At 43.2% G+C, this 25,531-nt stretch overlaps 1 protein-coding gene across 1 annotated transcript in view; it reads right to left on the bottom strand.

Annotated features, from left to right (window-relative positions):
* LOC134227334 (uncharacterized) overlaps positions 1-20,304 on the bottom strand; it is a 125,592-nt gene extending 105,288 nt beyond the window's left edge. Inside the window, exon 1 of the mRNA XM_062708733.1 lies at positions 20,183-20,304. Coding sequence (XP_062564717.1) covers positions 20,183-20,282 — 100 coding nt within the window. The 5' untranslated portion in view covers positions 20,283-20,304. The remainder of the gene's footprint in view (positions 1-20,182) is intronic.
* Between the last annotated feature and the right edge of the window lie 5,227 nt (positions 20,305-25,531).

The following is a 25,531-nucleotide window of genomic DNA, read 5'->3' as shown; positions in this document are numbered from 1 at the left end:
GCTGAACGGTGACTTTTGGAATAAATCTTCAAATGATTTTCGTTTAATGGCCGAAGATGACTGAAATATAATACTATTGACGTAAATAAACAAATTTGTGGCTTTGATTTTCAATACGAATGAACGAAGAAAACCGTGAAGTTGCATTTGTTTTGTCCAACGAAAAATGACGCTTGTCAAATTTTTGCTCAAGTGCGTGTCACATGATACTAACTAGACTAGAAGATTATTCTATTTGGCGTTTTGAAAACGAATGTTTTGTGGAGACTTGTATATTAAGTTGTTGCACATGTGTTGTCCAATACTGTAAGTAATAGAAGACAATTAATCACTAAACAGTTACTTGCATCGAGAGCAAAACCTTCAAAGTGTTGAATTTTGAAGAAGGAAATCTACGTGATAAACTTATAGGGTGGGTATACCAATTGTCGCCATACATAAGAATAACTATTTTTAGAAAAATAAGTAAAAGGCTTGTGGGTGAACTTTATATATCAAGCGAAAGGTTTTACTTCCTGCTCCTTAGAACAGCTGTGAAAACCACAATAAAATTTGTTATTATCCTCAAAATTGATTAATCCATAATAGGAACGCATGCACCAGTTGTGGCACTATTCTTAATTTTGGTTCCTTATTTGGAAAATTCCATTGTTTTCTTATGGGACTGGCCTAATTGGGACCACTAGTACGACAACTGGTGCAAAGGACGTCAGAAATTAAGCAAAATCAATTTTTACAATTATGCTTTGCTTGTTTTGGAGGAAATCAAAGGTGTTATCGTATCATATGAATATGCTTCATCGATATGAACTTGGTTTGCGGTGATTTGATTGGCCATTTGGCATATAAAGCACTAGTGCGACAACTGGTGCTAGAGCCACAACTGGTACATCTAGCCTATGTAATATAAAATCACAATAATAGCATAGCATAGCATAGCATAGCATAGTTACGGTGTACTTCGTAGATTGGACACTAGTGATACTCATGTTTTTCTTTTGAAATCCTTATTCAGATTGCTATCATAAATCAAGGTGGGTGTGGTCCTTGATTTCAATCTAGGATAAAAATCACAAAAGCATGAGGATTACTACTCCTGGCCACGCCCATCTTCATCGTAACGTGGGAGGGGAAGGAAGTGTTGGTGTAGTACTTACTTAACGAGAGGCCTCCGACTCAGCTACACCCTCATAAGTACCACGGAGTAGGATATTGTGAGCGCGGAAGGTATTCGTTGGGTCAGGATTTGCCTGTAGCTGACAATGTGACCGTGGTAGATCTTACACCGTAACACACCACGCAAAGGTGTCTACCCAGCGTTACGGGGCTAATATAAGATCACAAAAAAAATCTAATAACAAATTCCTTGAACAGAAAAAAAAATTGATTATCAATTGTTTACTAGTTTGTTGAGACAAGTTCCTATGTTGACATTTAGCTGATATAAGTAAGGTTTATAATATTTGAATGATAATTTTGAGAAGTTATTTCCAGCGACAACTTACCTTTTGACCTTATCTGAACAATTCTCAAATAACAATTTATTTTGACTTTCACTATTTAAAGTAGTTTTCCAAAAAAAAACAATTACGAACCAAACCCTAAAAGCAATTCCACATAGCCCGTCCTTGTTGTCGTCAACTTCTCTCCAGAAATCCATCACTCGTCAACTCCGACAGGCCAGATTCACCCTCAGTCCGTCTTCGCCCTATTCGGCAGAGCCATCGTCGTTGTCGTCGTCTGTCAATCAGATTGGCAACCGCAGAAACAGAATTCGCTTTCCAGCAGAGCAGCAGCATGACATTCAAACCTCGATGATGCGTCGATGCCAGAAAAATAGCAGCAGACTGTTGTAGTGCTTGAAATGCCCTTATCGGAACAGAAGAATACGAATGTGTGTTTACCCGATTTGTACATTTTCGAGAATATTGAGCTATGTTTGAAGAGAAACAAAAAAGCCGAAAGCGAACAATTCGGTAATTGCTCAAAAGTGGTCTACATCTCCAGAGTGGTTACATCATTCCGTCGGATGTGGCTTCTGGATGACCTGCATGGAGAGGCCAAGAAATTACAATCGAACTGTAGTAGGCAGCACGGCGGGCAGGGAAACGAAAACAAACGAATATCTCATGCTTGGATTGCTTGAATTCGCGTGGAGCATTTTGGGTTGAATTGAAAAGTTTGAAGAATCGTTGTTTTTGCAGAATGGATCACCTAAAAGTGATGTTGGTTTTGTAATTTTGAAGAAAACCAAATAAGAAGGGGAAATGTTTATCGTTCATGCAGTGCAAGTGATCTTCGAACTGGTAAACGAAGCTGAGCAAATAGCAAAGTTATCCACTGCTTCTCCTCTCCGAATCGATTTGTTTTAAGAAGCATAACTCATCTCTCGAGAATGATGAGAAAAACATTTCCCAAACGAAGCATAAAAATAATGTACCACCACCAGCCAGCCAACCAACCGATGCCGAACGTGCACTTATCATCGTGTGTGGCTTCTGCAGAGCCGTGTTCCATTCCCATTCTCAAGCACTGACTGCTCTCGCTTGCAGTAGTAGCTCAAGAGTGTCTTTATCCAAAAATCAACATCCGTCTTCTTATTTTCCGTCCGTGCAAAGAGATCACACAAAAACACATCCCGCGTCCACCCGTGTACCGTCACCGTCTGGTGGCAAAAGGCAACCCATTCCCCGGCTTCGTCGCATTATTTGAGTGTGCAACTGCAGTAGCTCATTGGGATAAACGACTCTTTGCAGTAATGATGCACACTTTGGAAAGCGACCGAAGAAAGGATGTTGGTGCTACCAAGTTCTGGAATTTCAGAAGGAATCATGATCTACAATAAAATTTATTTGCAGTGGAATTAGTTTGAATGTTAGACAAAATATAGAATAAACGATTTCTTGCAAAAGAATGACAATAGGATATTGGACGAGACCACATCACCATCTTTCACCATCTCTTGAGTGAAAATGACATGGTTCAAAACTTCGATTTTCTACGGAACAAACAATATTCTCTCCCATCATCCAGGCAAAAGCCCTGCCACCACCGCGACCGTAGCCAAGTAGTCGCGCACGGATCACCTCGGGACCTCCGTGGCTCACTTTTCCCACAATCCTTCTCCTGCCATCCATTCTTCTTCATCCGCCACAGCTGTCAGAAGTTTTATCTCAAGTAGATAGGCAAGCTCGAACAGCAGCACCATCGCCCTCGGAAGCCAAAAAGCAAGAGCCGTGATATTCATCTTGTAAAACAAACTTTTTCATATATCCCATGCTTTTTTTCTCTCCGAGGAGGAAAGGTGACGAGGATGCATGCCAAAAGAGCTAAAAGGGCACGTTCCACTGTGCACGCGGGGAGCGCGAATCAAGATCGTAATCAAGCTTCGCTCACAGGTTTGCAGTCCCCAATAAAAGATAAACCAAAAAGCTCACACGGGATGCAATCTGAATGACTGAATGCGATCGGTATCAATTGGAAGGATTGAATTCTCATAGTCTTCGGGGTAGAAAAGTTGTCTGGAAATCAATGATGATCGACCTCCCGGTAGCATCGGTATATAGATGGGGGGCAATTATCGATTTTTGCGGGTATGCCTCCTGCAGTCCAAGATGTTCAAGAAAAAGGAATCAATGATTAATGATTGCGGTAAAGTGGCAAAGTGAATGACCATTGGGTTGCAAATGATATCATCCGAGGTGGTCTGCGTACTAAAAGAACGTTTGCAAATTACGCCGCGGATTAAGAGGAAACTGAATTGAAAAAGTTCAATGATCCATAAAAAAATTCCAATCCAAAAGTCGGATTCATGGCGTTCTCCAGACCCAGACCAATTAAGAGCCGTTGATTTCTGCGAAAATTATTTGAAGACTGACTTGTGGTATTCGTGAAATGGTTCACTTGTCTAGAAATGCAAGTCATGCTGATTGTTTTCGTTAGAGAAAACCTTGTTATAATATTTTTTTCATCTTGTTACACGATACGCAATCCTCGTGACTATCGAGTGGACATCTTTCCATGGAAAGAAGACATATTCGCTTTTACTGTGTCAACTACTTGTGAACGGTAACGGCAGTGGTCGCGACTGAATGCCTTTTTCTTTGGAACTTATTGACCAAATCCTTTGTCAGGCACCTGAGCAAACAAACTGAACAAGAAAAATAAATGGTGACACCGACGAACGACTTTATAGGAGCAGTGAGAAGATCGGTGAATTAATATTTGGCCTTGGTTCTTTGTGGTTCTAGTTCGTTTGTTCTTTAATCCCTCATTGAGATGCTTTGATGTTCAATTTATGGGAAAGATTGTCGCGTTGTCTTTTCAATTCGATGTCTTACAGTTTGCGTTTTATTGCAATAATCAACTATCCCACAAATTGATATTTTTTAAAGCATAGTTTATAAAGACAAGAAGACAAGAAGACAAGAAGACAAGAAGACAAGAAGACAAGAAGACAAGAAGACAAGAAGACAAGAAGACAAGAAGAAAAGAAGACAAGAAGACAAGAAGACAAGAAGACAAGAAGACAAGAAGACAAGAAGACAAGAAGACAAGAAGACAAGAAGACAAGAAGACAAGAAGACAAGAAGACAAGAAGACAAGAAGACAAGAAGACAAGAAGACAAGAAGACAAGAAGACAAGAAGACAAGAAGACAAGAAGACAAGAAGACAGGAAGACAAGAAGACAAGAAGACAAGAAAACAAGAAGACAAGAAGACAAGAAGACAAGAAAACAAGAAGACAAGAAGACAAGAAAACAAAAAGACAAGAAGACAAGAAGACAAGAGGACAAGAAGACAAGAAGGCAAGGAGACAAGAAGACAAGAAGACAAGGATACAAGAAGACAAGAAGACAAGAAGACAAGAAGACAAGAAGACAAGAAGACAAGAAGACAAGAAGACAAGAAGACAAGAAGACAAGAAGACAAGAAGACAAGAAGACAAGAAGACAAGAAGACAAGAAGACAAGAAGACAAGAAGACAAGAAGACAAGAAGACAAGAAGACAAGAAGACAAGAAGACAAGAAGACAAGAAGACAAGAAGACAAGAAGACAAGAAGACAAGAAGACAAGAAGACAAGGAGACAAGAAGACAAGAAGACAAGAAGACAAGAAGACAAGAAGACAAGAAGACAAGAAGACAAGAAGACAAGAAGACAAGAAGACAAGAAGACGAGAAGACAAGAAGACAAGAAGACAAGAAGACAAGAAGACAAAAAGACAAGAAGACAAGAAGACAAGAAGACAAGAAGACAAGAAGACAAGAAGACAAGAAGACAAGAAGACAAGAAGACAAGAAGACAAGAAGACAAGAAGACAAGAAGACAAGAAGACAAGAAGACAAGAAGACAAGAAGACAAGAAGACAAGAAGACAAGAAGACAAGAAGACAAGAAGACAAGAAGACAAGAAGACAAGAAGACAAGAAGACAAGAAGACAAGAAGACAGGAAGACAAGAAGACAAGAAGACAAGAAGACAAGAAAACAAGAAGACAAAAAGACAAGAAGACAAGAAGACAAGAAGACAAGAAGACACGAAAACAAGAAGACAAGAAGACAAGAAGACAAGAAGACAAGAAGACAAGAAGACAAGAAGACAAGAAGACAAGAAGACAAGAAGACAAGAAGACAAGAAGACAAGAAGACAAGAAAACAAGAAGACAAAAAGACAAGAAGACAAGAAGACAAGAAGACAAGAAGACACGAAAACAAGAAGACAAGAAGATAAGAAGACAAGAAGACAAGAAGACAAGAAGACAAGAAGACAAGAAGACAAGAAGACAAGAAGACAAGAAGACAAGAAGACAAGAAGACAAGAAGACAAGAAGACAAGAAGACAAGAAGACAAGAAGACAAGAAGACAAGAAGACAAGAAGACAAGAAGACAAGAAGACAAGAAGACGAGAAGACAAGAAGACAAGAAGACAAGAAGACAAGAAGACAAGAAGACAAGAAGACAAGAAGACAAGAAGACAAGAAGACAAGAAGACAAGAAGACAAGAAGACAAGAAGACAAGAAGACAAGAAGACAAGAAGACAAGAAGACAAGAATACAAGAAGATAAGAAGACGGGGAAGGATCATTTGGGCGAAACCCATTCGGCCGAAAGCCATTTGGCCGAATGCCACAAGGTCGAACAAACCATTAAGCCGAAACCCATCTGGCCGAAAGTCATTTGGCCGAAAGGGTCGTTAGGCCGGAAGGGTTATTTGACCGAAAGATTCGTTTGGCTATTGGAATCAGTGGGTGGTGGAGATGGTGGAGATACGTCGACGACATTTTCAGCATTATCAATCAAAAGGATCTACCCAGAATTTCGGCAGCGATAAACAACGTGCTTTGAAATCTACAGGAAGCCGACGAACACCATGAGAGTCATCACGTATACATCAAACCACTCGTATCAACATAAAATGGCAGCGTTCCATCACATGATCCTACGGATCCTACGCCGAAATGGAATGAGCCACTGAAAAGAGTTTCGGTACCACTCGACTAAGGAAATTCGGCATAGATCTAGTATTCTCCAGCAGAAGTAACCAACTCAAGTCTTTACTGGGATCAACGAAGGATAAAGTAGAAATGTTGAATACGGCGGGCGTTTATAAAATAACTTGCTCTCAATGCGAAAAAATCTATGTAGGCCAAACAAAAAGATCATTAGATGTGAGGTTCAAGGAGAATATGGCGGAAGTAAGCAAGGCGAAAAGGGAAAATGATAAGGGATTGCATTACGAATTTAGATCTAAGGTTGTTCACGATACTCGTGTGCCATCACTCGAAGGACTTGCTTCGCTAATTTTAATTAGCCCCGAAAAGTTCACCGCAATGCAAAGTCTTCACGAAACGAGCTACAAAGTCCAGCACACTGCACTCAAACCGACCACGCAAAGTTAAAGTGGGACTTATAGCTGAACACTTAGAATAATTTTGTGTCATCTAGGGACCAAAGAAACGACCGACCGTAGTTGTTTGTTCTTCAACGTATTATTTGCTACTGACTATGTACAATATTTACAGATTTGCTGTTCCTTCTTCTCAGCCAGCTGATGGTTGACCATCGGCTATCGTACGCTGTCGTACATGCGAGATACTCTCTTATTCTCTTCTACTTCAAACAATTTGTTCATGTCATTTGGAACGGTACAGGTTTGGGCTCAGTTGAAACGAATTCAATTTCAATAATTATGCTTAAATCTAACATTCCGGCCACCTTGAACAAGGAATGTTTCAAATTAACAACTGTCTTCAAAGTCACCACACGGACGACGCCATCTTTTCTTGGGTGGAGCTTGACGATTCTCCCCAGCGGCCGGTTTGCTGGCGGAACGTTGTCCTCCTTGATAATGACGATGGCGCCCACCTCGATGGTGACGGGCGGATTGCAACCCTTAGTTGCACGGGACTGCAGTTGTTGCAAGTACTCGGGGTACCAGCGGGACCAGATCTGCTGCAGTTGCTTCTGGGTGCGATCCCAGTGGTCCAAACGGTTGTCGGCGGTCTCCTTCCAGTTGGATTCCGGAACCGCTTGAAGGTTTCTTCCGACAAGGGGTCAGGGGTCAGGATATCTAGGTCGGTTGGGTCCTCCGGTATCGGTGTCAGAGGCCGAGAATTCAGACACATCTCGACTTGTGCCAACAAGGTCAGTAGATCCTCGTAGGCAAGGTTGACGTTGCCGACTACCTTCAGCAGATGATTCTTCGCCGATTTGACTGCGGCCTCCCAGAGGCCTCCGAAGTGTGGTGCTCGCGGTGGAACAAACTTCCAGGTGATTTCAGTCTTCAACATGCGATAGACTCGGTTGAGTGCATGCGAAGCTCCTTTGAAGGTAGTGGCGTTGTCCGAATGGAGTTCGACGATCCTTCCTCTGCGGGCGACTAAACGACGGAGTGCAGCTAGGAACGCTGGAGTTGATAAATCGCTCACTAGCTCGATGTCGACCGCCTTGGTCGATAAAGAAACGAATATGGCCACGTAGACTTTCGTGGGGCCACGGGTTCGTACTGCTGACTTCACGTAAAATGGTCCACAATAGTCGACACTGCAAACGGAGAACGGATGCGTCGGCGACACTCGCGATACCGGCAGATCGGCTGTGCTCTGCTGGACTAGAGTGGGCTTGGATCGGAAACAAGTGTGGCTAGCAGGAGTTGTGGCCCTGCGTGCAGTAGACTAATGTGAAAACTGTTAGCCAGCAGAGCAGACAACGGATGTTCGGCGGACAGAACGATCGGGTGCTTGTTCGCGACGGATAGTACGGCGTTACGTAGCCGACCACCGACGCGAAGAGTACCGTCTTCATCCACGAACGGTTTCAGCCACTTCAGCGATGATGACTTGGCGACGCGTTCGCCATTCGAAAGATCCGACAACTCCTCAGCAAATGTTTCCTTCTACGCTAAACGGCAGAGTAGGTATTCAGCGTGCTGGAGCTCAGAAGTGGTGAGTGGTACGATGGACGTTGAAATGGATCGGCTACTAATGGCCAACGGAGGAAGAGATGATCCGGAACTGCGCAAACCTATGCGCTCCTTTAATCGCTGGATATAACGGCCGCAGAATGCAACCACACGACGTAAGTTGTTGTAGCGAGAGTAACGAGAAAACAGATCTCCACAGAAATCTGCTTGTGCGACGGTCATTGCCACAATCGGTGCTTTGCGCCCTTCTTCGGACGCTGCGGGGGAGTTCTCCTGGTCGATGACGGTCTTGGGCCAGTATTCAGGTGACAGTGCGAGCCAGGAAGGGCCGTGCCACCAACGGGAACAGTTGATTATGTCCGTAGGATTGAGGCCACGCGAAATGTCGTCGGCGGGATTTTCGGACCCAGCTATGTGCCTCCAGTGGTCTATACTTGTGGTGGCCTGTATCTTGGACACGCGGTTAGCGACGAATGTTTTCCAGCGGGTTGGAACGGCGCACAGCCACGGTGCTAGAATCGGACCAGAAATAGGTGATGGTGGTGGTCTTCAGCGAGGCATCCACCTTCTTGAAGAGCTGAGTTGCTAGATGTACTGCACAGAGCTCTAGTCTTGCGATGGAATGATGCGTGGACAGTGGCGCAACTTTTGATTTCGATGTCAACAGGTGGACTTGTATACCTTCCACCGATTCCGTGCGGACGAAGCAGCAAGCTCCATATGCAACGGAGGATGTATCGGCGAAGAAATGAAGCTGGATAGTAGCACCGACTGACGAAAACACGAAGCGAGGAACTTGGACTGTGGCTAGAATGTGAAGCGTGGTATGGAACTGCTTTCACTCGTGTTGCAGCTGATCCGGCAATGGAGAATCCTACTCGCAGAGAACACCGTCATGCTTCAATGCCCATAAACGCTGCATGAAAAGCCTTGCCTTCGCGATGACCGGACCCAATAGGCCCAGTGAGTCAAAAATCTCTGCGATGTACGATATTACCTTCCGCTTGGTAAGGATGGCCGCCGGGAGAGGTACTTCTACCTTGAATCGAAGGTTGTCGGCCTTTGGATCCCACAATAGGCCGAGCGTGGAGATAATCTGCTCATCCTGCAGATCGTGGAGAGGTTGGATGGCCAGATCTTCTGGCGGAACATCATGGAGGACTTCTGGAGCGTTCGACGCCCACTTCTTCAGCGGAAATCCAGTGGAACCGAGCATGGCAGTGACTTGAAGGCGAAGTGCTTTAGCGGATTCCACGTCTGATGCGCCGGACAACAGATCATCGACATAAAAATCTTCCACCATTGGGTCGACAGCAACAGGATAGAGCTCCGCCTGGTTGATGGCAATCTGCTGGAGTGTCTTCGTTGCAAGGTACGGTGCGCTAGCCGTACCGTATGTCACGGTCTGTAGTTCGAACGTAGCGATCGGATCGGATGGACATCTGCGATAGCGGATACGGAGGAGACGGCGATCGTCGGGATGATGCAATACCTGCCTGTACATCTTCTTGACGTCTGCTACTATGGCAATGCGTTTTGTCTGGAATCTCGTGTAGATGGAGTAGAGGTCTTGCTGGACGACTGGTCCAACAAGAAGCGTGTTGTTCAAAGAATATCCGGACGAGGTCTTGCATGATGCGTCGAAAACTACTCTGACTTTCGTGGTAGTGCTGGATTCCTTGAAGACGACGTGGTGGGGGATGTAACAGTGTTCAATTCGATCATCTACAGGCTCTGGTACTTCCTGCATGTGACCAAGCTGTAGAAACTCTTCCATGAATCGATGGTTTAAGTCCTTGGTAGCAGGATCTCTATCTAATCGCCGTTCCAAGCTCAGGAAGCGACGATCGGCAATCGACCTTGATTCCCCGAGAACCTTTTCGGAATCTTCAGTTCTCGAAAGACGCACAATGTACCGCCCTGCGGAATTGCGCATCGTAGTAGCAGCATAGTGTTCTTCGCATATACTTTCTTCGGTAGATCGAACTGGAGCCGATGAAATTGTTTCCATGTCCCAGAACTTGCTTAGAGCGGCTTCCAGTCGATCGTCAGCAGTGGAGAGGTAGCAGAACCGTGGAATGCAGGTAGCCGAGCGAGATGCGGGACCAGTGACCGCCCAACCAAAGAAAGTTTCGACTACCCACGGAAAACCTTCACCCAGAGAAATCTTCCGTCCCGTGTGGAGTTCCCACTACGTTTCGCTACCGATGACGAGGTCTACGTCTCCGGGAACGTTGAAATGTGGATCTGCTAGCTCGACGCTTGGAATTTTCCACGCTGAAATATTGATCGGCGTAGTTGGTAGCTCCGACGATGGCTGCGAAACGAAACTGCAATTTCATCGCGATCGTTCGATCTCTCGACTCGATGGTTGCTTTAATGGCAATACTAATATTCTGTGTGGAGGATCCGATGCCTGCGACGGATACGTCCACTTTAGACCGGCGGCTGAAGAGGATCTTCGCCAACGGTTTCGAAATGAAATTCGACATCGATGCCGAATCGAGGAGAGCACGAGCCTTGTACGAGATGCCGTGATCGTCAACGATGTTGAGAATAACCGTTTCAAGCAGCGTCATGGTGCATGCAGTTTGGACTGCCATGTTAACTTGGCGGGACGTGGATGGAAGCGGTTGCTGAACGGAGGAAACTGTAGAAACAGCGGGCTTCGACGACACGGCTGGCTCTGTTGTGCTTACTTGCATTGCTGGCGTAGCTGATACCTTCGCTGGAGTGAAATCATACAGAAGCGAATGGTGCTTCTCATGACATGTACGGCAGTTGTATTTGGAATTGCACTTCTTGGATTGATGACGAGATAGGCTCTCACTCTGCGGATCGAAGTTCGATTCCCCATGTTATTTTCCAATCAAAATATAAACAAATAAATTACAGCACGTGTAAATTTAAAAGAACCTATAACTTTATGTTGTTAAACACGGAGGTCAATTGGTTACATATACTTGAACGGAAATTTACAGGTTTTGTTCGAACTGTGTATGATAGCCTTTGGTCGCATCTTTTCTCATCTGGTATAGAGTCCGGATAGTTAGCGCGTCAGTCAAGATGGAGTGTGTGGAGGGTACAGGTTCAACCCCCGTCTTAAGTCGAATTTTTTTTGTAAGGTAGCTGAGGTTGTCGAGGTATACAGCATTTCATTCCTCGATGAGAGTTTAAAATTAGATTCAATGTAGACACAAACACATAACCAGTTCTTACTTTCTCGTGATCGGGGACCTAATACAAGGGCCTATCGTTTACTTAATGCAATCTGGAATTAAGGCGTCATGCCATGCTTCACGCCAAAAAAAATACATCAGGAGTTTCAGCCATGCCTACAAAGATTCCTCCAGAAATTCCATCGTTAATTTCTTTAAGGAAATTCCTTAAAGAATTTTTTCCTAGGAATTTATTTAAAAATTCTCCGTAAATGAGTACAGAAATACCTTCAGAAATGCCGTAAGGAATTCTTTCGGAAATTCCTTCAAGAGCTTTTCTAAGAATTCTTTTAAAACCTCTTCTGAAATTTCCTTCACGAATAAATTTAGCAATACTTTTAAAAATTCTAGGTATTTCATCAGAAATTCCATTCCCTTGGCTTCCGTAATTTCGCCTGAATTTGCTCAGGAACTTCGAAAGAATTTCTAAGGATTTTCCGGACAATTTCCGAAGGATCTCTTGAAGGAAGTTCTGACATTCCTCTGGACATTTCTTCAAGAATGTTTTCAAGACATTATTTTAGATAATTCTCAGGAAATTACTTTGCAGATAGCTCCAGGAAGTCTTATGGAAATGTAAAATATTTCTTCAAAAATATAAAGAAGTAATTATAAAATGTGCCCAAGAAATCTCTTCAAACAATCCCATAGGAAAACCTTTGAATAATCCTTCTTAAGGGTCGTACACTAATTACGTAAGCACTTATGGGAGAGGGGGTCTTCCACTTTCTTATGCTCCGTAATGGTTACGTAATTAGTGTACGGCAGCGTTATGCGAATTTCCGAAATTTCTTAAAAAATGTCTTTAGAAAATTCATTAACGATTTTTTTTATGAATTTCTTAGGAGATAGTTATTCCGAACTTCTATAGAAAATATTTCGGAAATACCTACAGAACTTGTTCCGGCAAAGACTTCCGTATTTTTTTAAGGATAATTCCTTCAGATATCTCTTCATGAACTCCTTTGAAAATTGATTTAAGAATTCCTTCGAACTTCTTTAAGAAATTGCTTCAGCAATTATTTCAGGAATTTTTATTAGGATATTCTTCCTAGGATACTCTCCAGTAATTTCTCAAAAAATCCCTTAGGAGACTCTAGAAAGAAAATCTTGGGATTCCTCTGAAATTTCTTTGGAACTTCTTCCGGGATTTCTTTTGATTTTACAGCAATTCCTTTGAATATTCCTCTGGAAAGTTAATTAGAAAATCTTTAAGAAGAAATCTTTCTTCGAGAATCATTTGAAAATTACTTAAAGAGTTCTTTGGGAAATTTTGTATGGATATTCCTTTGGAAATTCCGTTAGAAACTCTTCCGAAAATTCTTTTAGTATTCCCTATTTTATTCTTCATTACGTTTCCGAAAAATATCTTTCTACAAAATTGTTGGAATTTTCGGATTTATTGGAGGATGTTTCTAAGGAATTTCCGGATAAATTTAGGAAGGTCTTTCAGGGAACTTTCCTAATGAATCCATGGACGAATGTTAAGAAGAGTTGCATGAAATTTCCAAAGGAATTTATAAAAAAAATCATGAAAGAATTTATAAAGGAATTTTCGAAATTTTCTCAGTATTCCTTTTTTGAATTTGCAAAGAAATGTATTGAGGTATGTAAAATGAGCTGCAAAATGGTGGGTTGGCATCAAGGAAGGAGCGCCCAATAGAGCTCTGGTCCCCACAAGTTCCTATCTCACGCTTCCACGGGTCGTCCGATGACAAAAGACCGCCAGCTAAGGGTAGTGTACTTAGCTAGTAGTGCAGCCTGGGCACTGTTGTCCTTCTGACATCAGCTAGAGTGAGATGGTACGCCTCGAGCGTCTGTTCACCAGGAGGTGCGACTCAAACAGCGTCTGGTCTGCCTGGTACCCAGCGGCTGATCAACGAAATGCTGTATCGCGTCAGCTATACCTAAGGTGGCAGCCCCACCAGCGCGATGTAGGTAACGCGACCCCGGTAAGGAGGTAAATGGAGATAGAAGAAAAAGAGAACGTTATTTTTGGCAACCGACCCGGCAACGAAATAAGGACTATGATTGGAAACTCGGTACCTGGAATGTCAGGACCGTAAATGAACCTGGACGAGTGAGCCTTCTGGCTCGCGAACTGCAGAAGGTTGGAGTGAACGTGGCCGCTATTCAAAAAGTCCGATGGCCCAGATCCGGAGATGGCCCAGATCCGGAGCCGTGGACCCCACGACCAACGCTGCATTCAAGTATAACATCTATCACAGCGGCGGCGGAAAAGCAGAGCATGGAGTTGGTTTCGTAGTGATGGGCAAGCAGATGAAGCGAGTGATGCGATGGAAAACCATTAGCGACGTGAAAATTGTTATCGGAGACGCTAACGCTCAGGTCGGTAGAGAGGACTTTTTCCGTCCCACCTACTTTGCACGAAAGAATATCCGAAAGCACACCTGGAGGCACCCAAATGGTGAAACTTGCCACCAGATAAACCATGTTCTGGTGGATGGGCACCATTCTCGGATGTTATCGATGTGCGGACATTCAGAGGTCCGAACATTGACTCTGATCACTAACTCGTTATCAGTAAAATTCGATCACGGTTGTCAACTGTATCGAACGAAAGATCACAGCGAACGATGCGTTACAATATCCAGCGATTGTCGGCGGAAGGAGCTCACCATGGAGCGGTGAGAACAACAGCACGAGAAGTGGTAGGCACTGCACAGAGGCGACCCAGGCCGGGTTGGTTCGATGTGGAGTGTCAGATAGTGACAGACGAGAAGAACGTTGCCAGAAGCCGGATGTTGGTGTCGGGTACAGATCGGTACAAGGAAGCAAGAGCAGCCGAAAAACGAACCCACCGCAGGAAGAAGAAAGAACATAAAGAACAAGTAATCAGCGAGGCGCAGGAGAAAATGAAGCAGAACGATATGCGGAGGTTCTATGAGTCTGTCAATGGCGTGCGGAGAAAGACAGCGCAATCTCCTGTCATGTGCAACGATCAACAAGGGAATTTGCTGACAGATAAAACCGAAGTGGCTGCCAGGTGGAAACAACACTTTGAGACATTGTTGAATAGTGGAAGTGACGGTGCATCGGTGAGCAGAATAAATATTAGCGACGATGGACAAGCTGTGGAGTCGCCTACACAAGATAAGGTTTAAAAAGCTGTTAAAGAGCTGGAAAACAATAAGGCTGCCGGGAAGGACCAGCTCCCGGCTGAACTTCTCAAACATGGAAGTAAGCAGCTTTATGAAGTTCTGCACCATATTATGTCGAGAATATGGGAAGACGAGGAAATGCCTGCTAGCTGGTTGGACGGCCTCATTTGCCCTCTCTTTAAGAAAGGGCACAGACTGGAGTGGCGAATTACCGAGGAATAACCCTCCTTAATTCGACGTACAAAATTATGTCCCGTATTTTGTTCAACAGATTGCGACCACTTGAAGAGTCCTTCGTCAGCGAATACCAAGCACACAGTATAAAAATGTTACAGCATATATGATGTAACAAAAAGGCTCCGTTTGATTCGACTCATTTTTCCGTCACTTTTAAAAATTACAGGTTGTCATTACTATGGGGCTTGCATTCAATATTGCGTACAAGAAAAAGTTGGATGTAAAATTAGAGGTTATTGAACACAAAAATATGGGTTAAAATATTTCCATGGCATGTACTTTTCAGAATTTTTAACTGTGCAGGTTTTCCTGAGGGCCGATCAAGGACGGATCAAATTCTTACCCTGAGACAAATCCTTGATAAATTCCGGGAGTACAACTTGCAGACATATCATCTGTTCATTGATTTCAAGGCGGTGTACAATTCAGTGAAACGGAATGAATTATGGCAAATTATGCTTGAACATGGTTTTCCGGCGAAACTGATACGGATGATTCGTATAACGTTGGATGGATCGAAATCAAGTGTAAGGATTGCGGATGAAATATCGACGTCATTTTTCACCTTAGGTGGATTAAAGCAGGGTGATGCACTCTCGAATCTACTGTTCAATATAGCGCTCGAGGGAGCGATCAGGAGAGCTGGTGTGCAAAGAAGCGGCACCATTATCACAAAATCGCATATGCTCCTGAGATTTGCGGACGATATCGATATTATCGGAATTGATCGCCGAGCCGTGGAAGAGGCTTTTGTGCCTTTTAATAGGGAGACAGCGAGGATTGGACTCACGATCTATACCAGCAAAATGAAGTATATGGTCGCTGTCAATCAACGTGGGTTCATTAGTGGTGATGGAAGCGAAATGGTGCCGGATGGTGAAAAGTTTGAAGTGGTGGAAGAATTTGTGTATCTTGGAACATTGGTGACGTGCGATAATGATGTTACCCGCGAGGTGAAAAGGCGTATTGCAGCTGTAAATCCGGCTTCGTAACCAGCTTAAGTCTCGTAGTCTGCAAACGAAAACAAAACTCGCGCTGTATACTACTCTGATTCTTCCGGTGGCTTTATACGGCCATGAAACATGGACGTTAAAGGAGGCTGATCGGAGAACTTTCGGAGTGTTTGAGCGTAAGGTGCTGCGGACAATACTCGGCGGTAAACAGGAGAACGGTATCTGGCGGCGCCGCATGAATCACGAATTGTACCAGGTGTATAAAGGGCTGGATATTATTAGGCTTATTCAACACGGCAGACTACGGTGGGCTGGTCACGTTGTTCGTATGCCGTAAGAACGTCAAGCGAAGATAATATTTAGTAGAGAACCCGAAAGAGGCCGCAGGCTTCGTGGAAGGTCGCGTACACGATGGTTTTTTGCAGTTGAAGAGGACCTGAGGGCGCTCAATGTTCAGGGCGACTGGAAGCGATTGGCCAAGGATCGAGTCCAGTGGAGAAGGATACTCCATTCAGCGTAGGTTCATCGAAGAGCTGTAGCCCATCAGGTAAGTAAGTATTGAGGAATTTCAAAAAAAAAAAAATGCTAGATTTATCTCCGAACCAATTTCCGTATGGTTTTTGGAGAAATCGCTGGAGGATATTCCGAAAAAAAATCTTAGAGGCATGTCCAAAGAAATTCTTGTAGAAATTTAAGAGTGTCTGAAGTTTCGTTGAAAATTTCGTTTGGAATTCTTTCGGACATTTTGGCCTAGAATTGTGTAAGAATTTTCGGAGGAATTATTGAAGAACTTTCCAAGGAAGTGAAATTTCCGATGGTATCCGAAGGAATTCCTGAAATAATTTTCATTCGGTAAAACCCGGATGAGACTCTAGAATTGCATGCTAGAAACCTACCAAAATGTCACAATATTAAATAATTTATAGCCGCTTAAATGCAATACAAATTTCGTGAAACTGTCTGACATTTTCTTTAAATTTATTCAACGCTTATAAATGAACCAAATACGCCGAAAATGCATTACCAGAACTCTGGCTCCGCCAGTGAGAATATGTACGAAATATTCAGGCAACGCCGAAACGTAAAAAGTATGGTTTCGAACGGTAGATCGATCGCGGGATCTGACGAAATATTGTGATCTGCATTGCGCGGCCGGTAATTAAGTTATTAACTAACTAAGAACTGATTAAATCGGTTCAGTGCGTGTTTTTTTCGGAGTAGCCATCGAGCAAGCGTTGTGTAGTGCGTGTTTTAGTCGTCGCGAAGTAGTTAAGATATCGAATCAGTCTTCGGGGAAAATTCGTAAGACACGCGTTGCTTTTCCGTTTTTGTATCATCATGAATATGGTTTCGTTGAGTGTATGATGCATATTGCATAAAAAGTGTTTCAGACACGCGCATGTTTGAGCAAGCATAGAGTGATGGATTATAAGCAAGGGCAATGCCCTTGCCAATAATTTGAGGCTATGTGAATGCACAAACATATTCAGCATCAGGATAAATTGGAATAAAGCCGATCTCCATAACCTGTGCAACAGTAATGATATTTTTACCACTATATACGTGCCAGAATCAAACGGATTTAGTTTTGATTCAGGAAGTTTGAATACACTTCAGATATCTCTATGATATGTGGGTGTACTCATGCGGGGCTTATTGTAAACGACTATAGCTTCGGAATGCTCGCGTTCTTGAAATGGGCTATAGGAGTTGCAATAGAGCTATCACCTTCTAGCTCCCGGATCTAAGATTCTTGCAATTATATAAATAAAATGGTTGCACGAATATTCTATCCATAATGCCACTGCCAGACAGTGGGGGTTAGATTGTAATAACACACACACACACACACAACGCCGAAACGTAAAAAGTATCGGAGCGAATTATCTACCCCAGACGGATTAGTTTTCAGGGGTGATCGTATTTTGACCCCCAGCAGTGGTTCAACAGATTATGAATATTCTGAAGTAATGCACTTTTTGGAACGAAAGGAATCCCTCAGATCGTCAACACCAAGGATCAGATTTTGTTAACGTTAAAATGAAGAATTTATCTATGAAATGAAATTTAGCTGTTGTCAACTGAATTCTGCACATCACTCTTAGCATGCGAGTTACTTGTTTTTTACGTAATTTTGTAATTTGCTAAAAGTTTGGAAGGCTTGTAATGTTTCTATGAATATTGTAATTTTACCCCTACTTTAAAGCCAGTATTCCAATACCGGCATTAAGCAATCGAACCTTTCCCGCAGTCGTCTGTCTTTTCTTTGGATGCTTTTCTTACTACCCCTTTATGCGTCAGTATTTTACGGAAAGGAAAGGCACCAAGATTCCACCAGCCACACAAAAGGAGCGCGCAATGCAAACATAATCAATCGTAAAAAGCTTATGTTTGGCTTTGAATCGACGAATGCTTCTAAGGTTTTTCTTCCTACATTTTTTTTTGGGTTCAGCATCGTCTTACGCCGTCTGAGAGCAAGTAGCAGTATTGGGTAGGAACAAAACCGGGATCCACACTTTGTGCTTCCAGTTGAGCGTCGGCGTCGTCGCCATCGTCGTTTCATTTTGGGCGAGGGACGCAGAGGGGGACTTCAATTCGAAGGAAGCAAAAGTGCTCTCAAGCGTAGGTCTTTTGATTGAATTGAATGCAGATTGCGTTCGCTTTATTTACAGGTTGCTTCTTTTGCCCGCAACCATACGGTCGGTACCGCCCCCCGCTCCCCAAACTCGATTTCAATGTGATTCTCAGTGTTTGTGAGCAAACTGTGGCCATCAGCAAAGGCCACAAGGAATCAGGTAAACATCGTTTGAATTGAGCTTCTGAAAGTAGTGCAGCAACAGAATCAGCAGAATCAGCTGCACACTACCGGCGTGTTAGTCAGTACCAAGAAGCAGCAAGTGGTGGTTCATTATGTGTATGTTTGCCATCCGCCATCATCTTTGAACCCACGACGAAGCTATGGTCCGTTATCCGATTGCACCAGCAGCAGTTCCTTGCTGGAGATAGAACATCCCCGGCTGAATTGATAATGTGGGAATTTGATGAATTGGTTTAGCCTTCGCACAACGATTTTGTGCGGGTGGAGCATGAAGGGGCTCGGGTGGTTGCGCTTCCTTATCAGAGTAATTGAATCAAACAGTTTGCCGACGGAGCCAGACTAAAATCTCAAGCGCTTGGAACAGTTCATGTAATGAACAAATATTACTGGATCCCTTTGGCAGATAATATTCCTGCTGCAGTACAATGTTTTACATTGCACAGCATCTGTAGTCCGAGATGCAACAGGTATTGAATGTTTAGAGTGGCATTGCAACTTACATAATCTAAGATATCCTTTCATTGGCTTACCTGGAAGAAAAAAAGAAAATAAAGAGAAAATGTGAAAAATTGTATGTATTAATAATATTAATTTTGAGGAATAAAAATTGAAATTTGTCAGTTCTTCATGGCTAATCTTATGTACATAGACCTCATGATTCAATTTGAATATTTGAGTGCCCGTATCATTATACCATTGTACTGACACTAAATAAGTGGTTTCAGATTGGTTAAGTCAACTTCTTTACAAGGTTGATCGTATGTAAAATATTACGAAAATTTCTTGGTCAAACATTTCAGCTAACGGAACAATTGGATTGTGCTTGTAAGCACAAAATAGCATGGCATTATGAAAAAAGAAACAAGCAGATTGACAAGTCGTCATACCTGAAAAGGGCAATGGAAGAGACGAGCACCGAAGGCTTCCACCCATCAGAAACGGCTTTGGGCTCAGCCAGTCATGTTCTTTTGAGGTGAAATACTTTTGGAACACTCGCGCGCGCGCTCTCTCTCGTCCCGCGAACCATAAATCATAAGACAGGCGGGCAAACGTCGTTTTGCATCATTAGCATCCCATTTAAGTCGCGCTCGGGCACCAACAGGCCTCCTCCTCTCGCCGATTTGTGGCCCCGTAATTGCGCTGGCCCAGCCTCCATTCTGTCAGTCACACAGCGCTGGATTTGTTCGGGACGCGCGATAGAAGTCTCGTCATGTCTTTCGGACAAAACAGTAATCTAACAACAATGCGCGTTCTGCGGTCGGGTCGTCGTCCATCAGTCAGTCAATCAATGCATTGGCTTACAACGACGGCGTAACGGGGCTTTATGTGTTTTGTAAGGCTAAAATATGATTGACTCGGAACGGGTGATGTTTGTTGGGAGGATTGAGTCACATTGAGTCTTCAACTTACCGAGACTTGAAATGAGAGCGGAATCGAAGGTCAAAGGTGCAATACCAAACTGTAGAGAAGGGAACGAATGGTATTTGACGTACATGTTTTTTTGGTACATAGTTTGAAGATCCTTTCAATCGACAAACTAAACCTTGAAGCAATTCTAATTTCGAAGAAGGACTGAAGTTAATTTGAACTCAAAGCAATATAATCAGCGTTCAAACACTCAACTCATTTCCGTTCAACTGGTAGCAGTAGTATATGATGACTAATATGTTTGCTTTTTGACGCTGTCCTATTCAACATCTGTATTGAAATAGATTTCAATAACACTATGAAAGCAGCATCAAAATTCACTCGAAGTTATTTTTATGCAAAACAGTTGTGACTAAATATTCAAATTGTTGCGGCTGTCCCTGAGTTCCACTGCTCATTGTTCAGCTAAGTCCTCTAATACTCAAAAATCTTTTTTTTTAATTCCTCCAGAAATTAGGTATTTAATCGAACCATATTTTATTATCATATCGACATTATTTTTCCAGAGTTTTCCGGAAGTTCCTCCGGCTTCGGGACTACTACCGGAAATTCCTCCAGGAATTCCACATCAAATTCCCACATGATTTTCTCGATTTTTTTAAAAATTCTCCAGTAATTCCACTAGAGAACTATTCAGAATGTCCTACGGAAATTTCTTGTAGATTTTTTCAAAAACTCCTATGGGGATTCCTTTAGTGATTTCTATAGCAATTTCACAAGAAAGTCATTCCGAAATTCCTCCAATCGAGAATGTCTCCAGAAATTCTTCTCCGAATTCATCCAGAAGTTCCTCTTGGAATTACTCCAGGTGTGAACTTTTGTAATCGGAACGACATTGGTGGGAATGCCATACATATTTGCACTATTTTTGTTTTTCGATTGATAATACACAATGAGTCACTTTGGATGTAGCGGTTCGTCATGAGCTGCTAATCTGTTTCTTGCTCTACGTCTATGCTTCATTGTGAGGTAATGTAAAACCATGATATCAGCATAAAAATGAGAGCGAATCTATTCAATATTTTTTGTGCTAAATAGTGCTTCTAAATATAGCGATTCTTCCTATCGAGTTTATCCACGTCGCCAATCAACACACGAAGTGGATTTTAATAACAGTGACATGCGACTGTTCCCGACGCGGGCAGTTAGGGGAATTGTTCGATTTGTCATCTTCTGATCCTAAAATCATCAATACCTCGTATCGAAAGAATTTCATCGAATGTTTTTGCTAACATGTGCGTTCATCCGAACAAAACAATAACAGTTCAACATTGGACTGCTATTTATTTGAGGTTAATCGACTGATCAAATAAGGACGATGGGGTGAGCAACCGGATCCATTACCCTACCATATTTTGCGGTCGCACGCTCGGCTTGGTCCCCGCACCAGCAGAAAGATCTCAGCCATTCGCGTCGGGGAATGGTCGCGTTGCGCTTGTGATATTGATCTTAAACATTTGCACATGCTTCAGACATTCAATGGCCATTTCACACTTTTGCACAAACTTTCTTGTTCCGTGTAGCTTGTCCAGCGCATTAGGACGAGTGTGTCGCTTTTGACGCGGTTGAGCTAAAATTACAGTCTGGTCGAAAAATCAATGAACCATTCAAGCGGAAGATAAATACGATGGTTTCACGTCTTTATTGATCTGCTGTGATCTTGTTTACTGGGATGTGTACAAAGTACCTTAACCGGTGTCGTATAGGGTAGATGTGACGGTTTCAGTCACATGGTTTTTTAACACCGACAAACATCAAAATGACTTATACAGTTTTGTTTACGAATAAACATTGAGAGAATTCACCTTCAAAGTTGTTCGATGTGCTATTTATTAATTCGTTCCCTATTACACTCTTTGTGTAATGCAAAAAAAAAGTTAAAAATAATGTTAGCCCTGGATGTAACGTTGACTCCTCACGCAAACAAATCAATAATTCAGCGATAATACATCGTTTTTAGATCGTTTTAAGATATTTATCACTGCTCCTTTAGAAAAGTGTATCAAGTTTATCTTAGTAACATTATGCTAGATTCATGCACTTCTCAACTGATAAACGCAAAAAAAACCTGCGTGAAAAATCACTTTGACTCGGTTTGTTAGCAGTCATCTTTCGTTGACTTCAGCAGGCAGGCAATGAAAGAGTTTTTTCTTTAGCTCAATAAAACAGTTTTTTCTGACTTACTTGATTTGGCACATTAGATAAACGGATAACAACCACACTTTGGTATTCACTGGTATTCACGGCATTTTTGGAGGATTCGCCATACAGTAATGATCTGGTCCGTTGTCGAGCTACCATCAACGAAGTCGACTTCATAACTTCTCTTGAATTCATTTACTATTTGTGACAGACGACGGAAGATGATCTGGGAAATCACTTTATTGGCGGCATTGAAGATCGGAGATGCAAATCTGATCGAGCGTCTGTTCCCCATGTTAGGGGCGGCTGATCATCGTCCGAGTGCCAGCGAGGGACTCTAAACTATACTGTGCACACCATGTTGCATCGTGTCAGCATCGAGAAGGCAGCCCCTTCAACGAGATGTAGGTAGCGCAACCCTGGTAAGGTAGCCTACCGAAGATTCTGCAGTTACCAAGAAAGGCAAAAGTAGAGCAAACGGATTGATTCAACGGCAACAGACCCGGCAACGAATAAAGGACAACGATCGGAAAGTCGGATCTTGGAACGTGAGAACTTTGAATGAACCCGCACGTGTTGGGCTATTGGCTCGTGAGCTGCAGAAGGTCAGCCAGCGTGAGTGTGGCAGCCATCCAGGAAATACGGTGGGACAGAACTGGAGAACGTGAATTCCGGGCGGTGGATCCCATCGCGAACAGTTCATTCAAGTACCACATCTACTATAGCGGCGGTAACAGAGCAGAACAAGGAGTTGGCATCGGGAAGCAGATGAAGCGTGTTATCCGGTAGAAGCCGATAAGCGACCGCATTTGCTTGTTGAGAATGAAGAGCAAATTCTTTAACTATAGCCTGATCAGCATCTATGCCCCAACGAACGATAAGCCTGATGACGTGAAGGATAAGTTCTATGAGAGCCTTGACCCCACCACGCAACCTCTCTCAGCCCCTCACAAGCTACCGATTCATTGGCACACGCTTAAATGAAGCAAAGTTTGTCAGACAATTCAATATGTTGCTCTCCATACTCTCAAATACTCAATCATGCACAGATTCTTTCACGATAGAGATCAGTATTAGTGCATATGCAACATTGAGAGTTCGAATCAAGTCTAATGTAAAACTTGGGCACGGATAAAACATTTATCGGATGTTATAGATGTAAGGTCGTTCAGAAGTCCGAACATCGACTCGGATCACTATCTTATAGTTGCAAAAATTCGGGCGCGGCTTTCCAGCGTCACGGATTTACGAAACAACAGAACGATGCGTTTCAATATCCAACGCTTGTTAGTAGAAAAAGTTTCTGAACAGTACCACCAGGAGCTGGACGAGCGAATAGGAGATGCCACCGGATCTGGTGACGTCAACAGATTGTGGAAAATATCCACGAAGCTGTGACTACAACAGCGCAGGAAGTGTTAGGCACTGCACAGCGACGCCAACGAAATGATTGGTTTGATGAGGAGTGGCAGCGAGTGACGAACGAGACAAATTTTGCTAGGAGTCGAATGCTAGTGGCTCGCACCCGTTCCAACGGAGAGCGGTACAGTGTAGCAAGGGCAGATGAGTAACGAATCCACCACAGAAGAAAAAGGCAACACGAAGAGAGTGTGATAGCTGAAGCGCAGGAGAACATGTATAGAAACGATATGCTTAAGTTTTACGTAACTGTCAATGGCGCGCGGCATAAGACTGTGCCAGTGCTCGCCATTTGCAATGACCGAGTAGGGAATTTGCTGACAGACAAGACTACGGTGGCAGCCAGGTGGAAGGAGCACTTCGAAGATTTGTTGAACGGTAAAAATAAAGGTGTATTAAGGAGCAGGATTGACATAGTCGGCGACGGTCAAGCTGTGGAACCACCAACGCTGGACGAGCTGAAAACAGTAAAGCTGCTGGGAAGGAAGAGATCCCGGTCGAGCTTTTCAAACACGGGAGTGAGCAGCTGCATCAATCAATCTAACACATTATTCAGAAAATATGGGAGAAATATGGAAAATATGGCATGTTCGAAATCAACAATCACTCGTCCCAAGTGGGCTTAAAAAATATCCACCTTATAGCCGCGTGGGTCAACATTTTGTGCATTTCGCTCGAGAATTTCGCTGAGATATTGTGGACAATCATTGTCGTTTTTTTCTGTTTGGCGTCAAAACCAAAAGTAAGCAAGCCGGCTGATAGAATAATTTTGATTTTGTTACTACCAACGACGCCCATGCGTCTGTGGCATGGACGTCCGTACGTCCCGAGCCAGCTTACCTCTTGGGGATCTCAGGGACGGCACAATACCGCACTAAGGAAGACTTACCTCTTTTTTATCTGTTCTCAACCTGAAAATCAAACGATTGATGCATGCAAATAATGTTCGCGACACAAGGTAATTTGTTACTAGGGGTTTTATCAAGCGCATTTATTAAAAGGACTAATTTTGGGAAGAGTACACTTCACTGCTCTACAAACTCACTGTTGCGATGGGGCGGCGACGTTGTGGGGGCCGGAGTACCGGCGCGTTCTGCCGGAAGGGATGGGATCTAGCTTGACCGAACTCAGGAACCAGCTTTGCGATGTCGGTTTCAACTACCGACGGGCTTCACCGTGAGAAATTATTCTGACACGGACTTGGGGAACTGTTTGGTGACGTACAGTCCCGTTCGACCTTCTGGGAGGCGTTGCACCACGTGGGTGGTGCCACTTACCGATGTGATTATATCACCACGGTATTCACTTTTGTTCGTGGATCACTAATTACACGCGATACTAAAGCGTACACTTGAGCTGAGCGAGTCGTTGCTCCTTAACGTTTAGCTCCACTTCTCAAAAACGCGATAATGTGCGAGCCAAGCTCTTTAACTATTAGCACTTTAAAACTTGCAAAATTAACTACGTCGACCTATTCTTCACGCTATCCCTGGATCAAGAGAGCTTTCCTCCCTTGGGATGGGGCTTTTATAGCTCAGTGGGCGCTGGTCGGGTTGAGTCGTCCGTTCGGTTCGTCCACCCCATCAAACGATCATCGTGTTCGGATCTTTGCGCGCTTCGTTGTTTCGAGCAGTTGGATTTTGGTGTGGATTACAGTGGAGCAATGTTGAGTCCATCTACTTCATATGATTCGTGAACGAATTCCGTTTATTTAGATTTAAATTGAACGTTTTTTTATATAATCAAAATCATTATATTGCATGAGGAAAT

Source organism: Armigeres subalbatus, chromosome 3, assembly GCF_024139115.2.
Source record: "Armigeres subalbatus isolate Guangzhou_Male chromosome 3, GZ_Asu_2, whole genome shotgun sequence".
Lineage (NCBI taxonomy): Eukaryota > Metazoa > Arthropoda > Insecta > Diptera > Culicidae > Armigeres > Armigeres subalbatus.
The sequence above is the reverse complement of the archived record's forward strand: the minus strand, read 5'-3'. Positions and strand labels throughout refer to the sequence as shown.